A 9,087-nucleotide genomic window follows, 5' to 3' on the forward strand; every position below is an offset into this window, starting at 1 on the left:
AGTTCAAAGCGGGAATCAAAGCCGTGTGAGTGGCTAGAGCTATTTAATTTAAGTGGCCCTCTAGGCAGCCGCCTTAGGGCCGCCAAAGGCGGCTGCCTCTGGCGGCCCTCGGGTACCCCCGAGCCCGAAGGCCTTTGGCCTTAGGGCCCCTAAAGGGGCTTTAGGGTCTAAAGACCCTCGACCTAAAGGTCCGAGGGCCTTTAGGCCCTAGGGCCGCTTTGGCGGCCCTCCGGGGCTCGAAGGTACCTCCGAGGGCCCTGAGGGCCTTTACACCCTAAGCCCTCGCCACCTTAGTGGCTCTAGACATCTATGATGTCCGAGGCCTCACCACCTAAATGGCCCTAAAGGTGCCACAAAACTCATTGGCAAGCTACGGTTGGTATGGCTAAGATAATGAACCTGTTTAATACGTTGTCCGTGAAGAAGCCATTGTAATTCATGCTTTAATGCTCTAAAGTGCACCAAGTATGTCCTTCATGAACTTGTTCATGAAGCCTCTTCTCAGGAATAATTAGGCACATGGCTTTCCTATGATAGAGGAGCAAAGCTTAGCGAAGATAGTGCACCTGGACCCCCTTTTCCAGATTACGCAAACGTACAGGAGCCTAACCTAATAAATCGCATAAACAACGGAACTGCTGGATTGCTTTGATGCACTTTGAGTGCTTCAAGGACATGGTCGATGTTCTAAAGAACATCTGGGATATCTTTCATGCGCCTTAGCGCATAAAACGCCTGCTTCATGAACTTGCTCATGAAGGCCTTGCTCCGTGCGTCCCAACTCATGAAGGACATGCTTGATGATCTTTAGATCGTCAAGGCCCTGCTTCATGCGCTAGCCATGGTCGATGGCGAGGGTCTAAGGCCTAAAGGCCCTCTAGGGCCACCTAAGTGGCCCTCGGTACTCCCCGCGCCACTAAGGTGGCGCTAGGGCCCCGGAGGGCCGCTTTGGCGGCCCTCGGCCCTCTAGCCACCAAAGGTGGCTCGACATCAAAGTGTCACAAGGGCCCTAAGGCCTTCCTAAGTGACTCTAGGCCGTCTTCGACGGCCTAGCCACCTAAGGTGGCTCGACATCTATGATGTCGAGCCATCTCTGATGGCGGGGACATCAAAGATGTCGAGCCATCTTTGATGGCTAGCCCGTCAAAGACGGCCTAGCCATAGTGTTAGGCCGTTCTAGACGGCCCTTAGCGCGTGATGCATATGCTTCATGAACAAGTTCATGAAGCAACCGAAAGGTTTGACGGGAACGGAACTCTCATAGTAGGGACAATGTTAGGTAATACTAACCGTGCAAAGGAACCGGAGTTTAGATAGCAAATTACTCTACTAACCAATAACACTCCTTAAAACATTTGCACTTCTAAAGGAGAGCAGATTATTAGCTTTGAAGGTGAACACTCATAATGATCACGCCTAACAAGCGCTATCTTATCATGACTTTCGTACATAGTGATGTGAGTACAGTTCAAGTCCCACCTGTAACCAAGAACACAATAGATCTTGATTTATTAACTGGGCGACAATCCATCATATCAGTAACCCTGAAAACTTGATCGTAGTGTGTAAATAAATTGAGTTTAAACCAGGAATAATCTCATTAACTAGTTCATAATGACGCAAAAAGAAGTTAAATTTTACAAACAAGTTATGTGCCGTTGAAGCAAGCCAAAGAATAACCTCATGAACAAGTCAATCTCTTTGCAAAAAGAAAAAACATTACTAAGGACCCTACTAAAGAAACCCTCAACGGGATTGATTTCGCTAAGATTGCAAAACTATATAAAATTGGCAAGGCCGTCGACCGAGGGCCACTTTGGTGGCCCTAAGGCCAGAGGCCTTCGGGGTACCCCCCGGGCTAGGCAGTGACCATGACTAGAGGGCCTAAAGCCACTGAGGTAACTTTCTAGGGCCCCTAAGGGGGCCCTCGCCGCTTTGGCGGCCCTCCGGGGCTTCTAGGGTCTTTAGACCCTCTAGTCACCAAAAGTGGCTTGACACTTTAGTGTCTCAAGGGCCACCGGCCCTTCATAAACTTGTTCCTGACGCTTCTGCTTGAAGCTTTTGGGGCATCAAGTATGTGTTTCACGAACAAGTTCATAAAGCAGTTTGTGATGGCTCAAGCGTATCAAGCATGTGATCTATGTGAACAACACTATAGTGTTTTACATCATAACAAATTTGCATCAATCAAACGCGTCGCTTTGGAAGAAGAAATCAAAAATTTTGCAGATAATCGCAAGTAATCGTTAGAAAGCAAAAAAATGGATGGAGACTTAAATAGCTTGAAAAAACAAATACATCTTAGAATCTAATAATTGGCGAGCCGTATGAATTGAAAGGTTCAAGTACGGTTCTGAGGGCAGTTTTAGGTCTTAAAGGCTAGGGCCACTTAGGTGGCCCTCTAGGCAGCCGCCTTAGTGGCCTTAGCCTTCGGCCCCTTTGGTTTCTAAGGGGCCTTTAGGCGAGGGCCGCCAAAGGCGGCTCCCGGGGGTTCCCCCCCGAGGGCCCTTAGGCGAGGGCCATCTTTGATGGCCCGGGGGTCCCCCCGTGGGCCACCTTAGTGGCCCGGAGGGCCCTTAGGCCCTCGACCCTTGGTCCAAAACCCTTTCATGAACAAGTTCATGAAATGTTGTCCTATGGACGCTTCTTCTGACCCCTACCAACCGCAAGTGTGGAAACATGTGGTGACAGCCTTTGCGTGTTACAAACAGTGTTGCGAGACGCACGATTAGATGCATTCTACCACGAGCCTAGCTTTTTTGAGGAATCCATGTCATTTGATTTAATTTATGTGGAAAGTTGGGTTTTTGATTTTTTTATTGAGTTGTTCCAAGAACACCCGAAGGCGGGCGAGCTTTCCCTGAACAGGTTGAAGACCGGTGAAGAACCGCGTTGGAGGGCCGAACCCGTGACCGTAGTAAAGGTCTGGGATGATTTAGGGAAAGGAGTGAAAGGCTAATCAAGCCCGCGCATAGCTGGTTTTTGGCGAGTGCGACAAGAAATTTCATCTTATCTTGCGGTGAAAACCCGCCTAACTTGATTCTTAGTTAGAACCTATCCAGGCATGCGTCGTGAGTAATCAAGGGGTGTGAAGCCCTGGAAACAATGTAGCTTAGAGTAAGAAGAAAGCTTCTCTAAGAGCTAGGTTAAACCTCTATGGATAACGTAAGTGAACCCGCGTGAGAAGCTTCGTGAAACCCTTTCTTTTAAGCTGTAGCAGGGTAAGGTTCTTTGCCTTGACCTTATTTAGAATCCACAAGCTACCGGAGTATAGTGGGATCCTAAGGAGGCTGTGAAATGGTAAGGTGTAGAACTTGATAAGCCCAATAGGATCCAAAAACATTGGAGGAAAAGCAGCAATGCTTTTTATCTCCTAGTGGGTAGAAGACAGAGTAAAAAGCAAAAGCTTCCTCGTAATAAGGAAGATAGGATTTTAGAATCTAACCTGAAAGGGTGCTAACTTACTCAATGAGCGTGTCTGCTGCAAATCATAAAGTTAAAGCTTTTCGAAACCCTTTCAGTAAGCTCTTGGTGAACACGGCAAATGATTGTCCGTCAAGAACTATACAAAAGAAACTGTAAAAAGGTTGAAAAAATCGACTGGTTTGATATTGATTGGAGCATGCCAATTTAATGATCAAATAAATCCAAATAAACATTGCAGTGGCTTATTAATCTGGAGATACTATACTTGTAAAGCAAAAACCCATATCTTCTTGAAAACCAAGGAATATTTTGTTTCTTTCAGAAACAAAAACGTGCTTTGTTTCTTTCAGAAACAAAGGAATTCTTGGTTTTTTAAAGAAAAACCAAGGAATTCTTTCTTCTGTAAGAAGAAAGCAAGAACTTTGTTTCTTTCAGAAACAAAGGAATCTTGGGTTTGTCAAAGACAAACCAAGGAATTCTTGGTTTTTCTTTAAAAAACCAAGACTCTTTTCCTAAGAAAGAAAAAACCCTCACCTGAAAAGATGTATGGGAAAATAAAAAGCTCTTTATTTTTAAGAAAACAAGTTTTAAGTACAAAGTTTGTGAACTAAAAATGCATCCCCATAAAAGCACTCAAATTCATCACTTTTTGCCTAAAAAAGGAAGAAAAACAGATTACGTGAACAATTTGCTGGTGCAACAAACTGAATGCCATAAACAAATTATTTTTTAAAAATCCAGTATTGAAAGCCGTATTTAAACATCAAGGACATGGTCGATGTTCTCGGGGGGTACCCCCCCGGGCCGCGGTCGCGGCTAAGGCCATCTTTAATGGCTTTAGTCATCTAAGATGACCTAGGGAACATCTGGCAATTTTAAAAGAAGCCCAACCCTATCCAACAAAGTTGTGATAGAAAACTAGAGGCCTTTTATTTGAATCTAAAGATGGTTTAAAAAGAGACATGTTTGAGCCGTGTGCAATGAAAGTTGCATGCACGGTTCGTAAGGGGGGAAAGGCCGAGAGGCCCTACCTATCCTACTAAAGCATAATGGTGCTTAGGGTTTGCTGTGGAAAACAAGTCAGGGCGCGTCTTTGGTGCGGGGAGGTCTCTGCTCCCACTCTCCAGTGGCAACCGTCAATGTGTTTGACCATTTACAAACCCATATAGGCTCTGGGTGCGAAGGTCCAGAGCCTAGAGGGAAACAACCCAGAGACCACGTTAAGGTCCCTAAACGCAGACTCAGTGGAATAGGTGCTTTGTTCGCATAGACACTCAGAAGATAGGCTTGGAAGCAGCCAGTCTGGAATGAAAGCGTAATAGCTCACTGAGAGAGTAAACAAAGACCATACATGTACGGGGCTTTAGTCTGCTACCGAAACGGGTCTGTGTGTGATCGTGATTTTCTTTTCGTGCACTCTAAGGCCTAAGGACAAAGGCCTTCGGGCCTTCGGGTCGAGGGCCAAAGGCCCTCCGGGCCACTTAGGTGGCCCTAGTGCTGTTGTTTATGTTGTGAATTAGAGTTCACCCAGATGTTTTTTAGAACATTGACCAATTCCTAGATGTTCTTTAGAACATCGACCACACCCTTGATGTTTTTTGAAGGCATCAAGCACATCCTTGATGTTCTTTTGGGGCATCAAGCCACAAGTTCATGAACTTGTTCATTGCACCTGTCTTCAAAACCGAGAATTAATCTATCAACAAGCAAGCCGTATGAATTGAAAGGTTTCAGTACGGTTTTAGGACCATTTAAGATGGTCTTCTAGGGTCTAAAGGCCCGTGGGCCACTACGGTGGCCCGGAGGGCCCTTAGGCCCTCGACCCCTTAGGGGTCCCTAGAGCCCCTAAGGGAGCTCTCGGGGCCCACGGCCATCTTTAGATGGCTGAGCCGCCTTAGCGATCGAGGACCCTCTTTAATGGAACCTCCAGAACGTTTTTTTTTGACCTCTACTTTGATGAACAAGTTCATCAACCACATCCTTTTTTATGTTCAAATAATTAATTCAGAAAATAACCAGTACCGTTCTAAATGTCCGACTCCTCTGTTTCTGAAACAACCTCTATAGCCATTGAGCTAGAACTGTTGTCTTTGTTTGAGTTCTTTTTGATTTTTTTAAGATTTTGCACAGGCGTTGCATGGCTGTCGTCAGCCCGTGGTGCCAAACCGTCCAGTCAGGGCACGGGCATCTCCCTAGCTCAGTATAGCGGTCTTTATCACTTTTAATCGAGTGATAAACTCTCCACTTTGAAAACAAAAAAGAAACAACAAAAATTAAAACTGTGGAGAAAAGAAACCTATAATAGCCTATACGAGACATCTCGTGATTTTTTTTTTACAAACCGAGAGGTTTGCTTTTAAGAGATTTCATAATCACGGGAAGGAAGCTGGGACCACGTCAAGTCATCATGGCCCATATGGAGTGGGCTACACGTGTGTGACATGGACCGTTTCAATGCGTCAAGGTTGAAAGCCTTGGTCTAGGAAAAACGGTCATAGTACGGATGATTGTTTGCAACTCAGCAATCTGAAGCAGGAATCGCCAGTAATCGCGGATTAGCCCGCCGCGGTGAAACTTAGAGGCTTACCCGGGGCATTCACCGCCCGTCACGTTCGGAAAGTGGTGTGTGCTGGAAAGAGATCTCTTTTCTTTTCGCAGTTTGTCTAAACCTTGTAGGTTTACAGGGAACACAGAGAGTCTAAGGAACTTCTTGGAACACTACGTTTGCAGGGTTAAAACCGAAGGCCAAAGGCTTAAGACCTTTAGATCTTTAGCTCTTAGGGCTAAGTGTTTCAAGGATTACGTTGATACGTAGGCCATCTTTGATGGCCTAATGATCCATCAACCATTATCTGGAAGCCTTTATGTTCCTCCGTAAAAGGTTTTCTTTTAACGGGTCAGCTGCCAAAGAAAAAGGTCTATCAAGGAGTGCACCGCAATCGGAATGAAGTCGTAACAAGGTTGCTGTACGGGAAGTGCGCCGCAGCGCCGTTTTTCATGTTGTGCGAATAATTTCCACCTGCACCGTCTTCGCATCATGCAGTAAAGCACTCTCCCAGGATGCTTTCGGACGAGTCCTAAGCGGGAGAGAAAGCCGAGCTGGGGTAGGACAAAAGACCCCAGACTTCCAATAATTGGAAGTCTCTGGCTAGCTAAAGTTGATATGGCTAAATAAATGAAAAAAATGAACCTGAAAATATGTCGTCCGTGATAAACAGCCACAATAATCTATACCTTGATGTGCTAAAGACACATCAAGCATGTCCCAGGTGTTCTTTAGAACACCGACCATGTCCTTGATGCCCTTGAGGGGCTTCAAGCATTTCTTTAACGTGCAAAAGACGCGTCAAGCATGTCCCAGGTGTTCTTTAGAACACCGACCATGTTCTTGATGCCCTTACAGGCATTAAGCATATCGCTTTAGGGATTATTTGACACAAAGATATCTCCTTCGTTCCCGGGGAGAATCTAGCGAAGATTTGTGAATCAGGAGCCACCTAGCGGGGTGGTAAAGACCTACAGGAGCCTACGTCAACAAGTATACATGATTAACGGAACTGCGGGACTGCCTAAGGGTTTGGTTGATGTTCTTTAGAACATCAGCGAATAACTTCATGAACACGTTCATGAAGCAATCTAAAGATTCTTAGGGAACGGAGCTCTCATAGTAGGGAGAATGTTAAGTAACATTAACCGCGCAAAAATCATTTGGCGCTCCCCAAGGAGAGCAGGAAAAGTTAACAACAAAAAAAAAATAACCGACCATTAACTTTCTGGCGAGCCGTATGAATTGAAAGGTTCACGTACGGTTCTGAGGGCAGCTTGATAATCCTTAAGGAGGTTACCAAAGTGAACCGTGAGACATCTTAGAGGGTGCTAGGGCCACCAAAGTGGCTCTCGCACCAGCTCAGGTGGCACAAAGGCCATCTTAGTAACCTAAAAACCAAGGCCATAAATTTCATGGCCTTGGAACCCCTTGGCACTGCTTCATGCGCCTTAGCGCGTGAAGGACATCCTTCTGACCCTACCGTGCAGCAGGAATGAATTTTCATTTTCATCTTTCTCTTTTGATTTTTTTTGATTTCTTTTTGAGAGTTCAAAAGTGTTTTTTCAGAGAAAAAACACAGAGAGCGTTTGACCATCAGAGATTTACTGTCGGTAAAAGGCTGGGGTCTTTAGTTTGCGACGAGAAAAATAAATGAACTCACCTCCAACGAATGCTTTGCATTTGAGAAAAGACTGAGAACTTTGGGATACACCACAAACAAAGCTAACTCCGAAAAAATTTAAACAGACACAACAATGAAACCTTCAAACACTTCTCATGGTTTTTTCCATTGAAGATAGCCGGCGAGCCGTATGAACTTAAAAGTTCCGGTATGGTTCTGATCTAAGGGCAGTTTTATGTCCTCAAAGGTTTAGGGCCTTTAGGGCCTAAAGGCTCTAAACCTTCGGCCCTCGGCCCTCGAACCAACGGCCCTAGTCATCGACCATGACTAAAGGGCCATCGCCAACTTTGGTGGAGGATGGTGCAATCCTAAGTACGTTCCTTGTGACCTCAACAATGTCCGTGTTTTTTTTCAAAGGTGTAGCCCTTTTTACACCCCTAGTCCTATTTGTGATGGGTGCAATGGGCACCTTCCTGAACAGACGAAACCTAATCATTATGTTGTTATGCATTGAGCTCATGTTGTTAGCGGCTAATTTGGTTTTTTTGACCGCGTCTGTGGCTTTAGACGACATCAATGGTCAGCTGCTGGCTCTTTGGGTGATGACGGCAGCCGCTGCCGAGACAGCACTGGGTCTGGCCCTGTGTGTTTTGCATTATCGACTACGCGCGACTCTAGATGTGGAGTTAATCAATCTGATGAAGGGTTCACAACAAAACCACGCATCTTAGTTTGGAATCGTACGTTATTGCGCTGTTGTATGTAATGAATGAAAATTCATTTTTATGAACTTGTTCATGAAGTATGTACTCCAGCGTCTTCGCGTTTTTGTCAAAGAGCGCTTTCCAGAAGTGTCTAAGGCCTTTGATTTATAAAGAACCAAAGGGTTATCAAAGATGTCTAGGGCCAAAGGCCCGTGGGCCACTAAGGTGGCCCAGGGACCCCTTAGGGGTCCCTAGGGCCCCTAAGGGGGCCCTCAGATCCGAAGGCCTTTGGCCTTCTAGGCAGCCGCCTTAGGGCCGCCAAAGGCGGCTGCCTCTGGCGGCCCTCGCCACCCAAGTGGCCCTAAACATCATAGATGTCCTCAGCCATCTAAAGATGGGTCGTCAGCAAACTATAACTAGCCGTGGTCGTCGATCATGACTAGAATATGTTAATGAATTTGTTACAATACGTTGTCTGTGAAAAAAACTCGCAGTAATTCAGACGTTTACGAACAAGCTTATAAAGTAGTTCCCAGATGTTCTTTAGAATCTCGACCATATCTTTGATGCGCTAAAGACGCATCAAGGATCATCCTTGATGCCAAGGGCATCAAGTAACGTATTTGATGAAACTTGTTCATGAAGCGACAAAAGTTCTAGGAGAAGGGAGCTCTTGTAGTAGTTATAGTGCTAGGTAACACTTGCTGGGCCCACGACCATGATTGATTCTTGTGTTATGAATGTGTGGCGATTCCAAGAACCAAAGGTACTGCTTTCTTCTTTAGAAG

At 45.6% G+C, this 9,087-nt stretch overlaps 1 protein-coding gene across 1 annotated transcript; it reads left to right on the plus strand.

Moving 5' to 3' along the window:
• Positions 1–7,990: 7,990 nt before the first annotated feature.
• Positions 7,991–8,326, plus strand: MNEG_16825 (hypothetical protein; the record flags this gene model as incomplete). Its single annotated transcript has 1 exon — positions 7,991–8,326. The coding sequence occupies one exon, from the start codon at positions 7,991–7,993 to the stop codon at positions 8,324–8,326; it is 336 nt and encodes a 111-aa protein (XP_013906987.1).
• Between the last annotated feature and the right edge of the window lie 761 nt (positions 8,327–9,087).

The sequence above is a fragment of the mitochondrial genome of Monoraphidium neglectum (genome assembly GCF_000611645.1).
Source record: "Monoraphidium neglectum strain SAG 48.87 mitochondrion, whole genome shotgun sequence".
Classification (NCBI taxonomy): Eukaryota; Viridiplantae; Chlorophyta; class Chlorophyceae; order Sphaeropleales; family Selenastraceae; genus Monoraphidium; species Monoraphidium neglectum.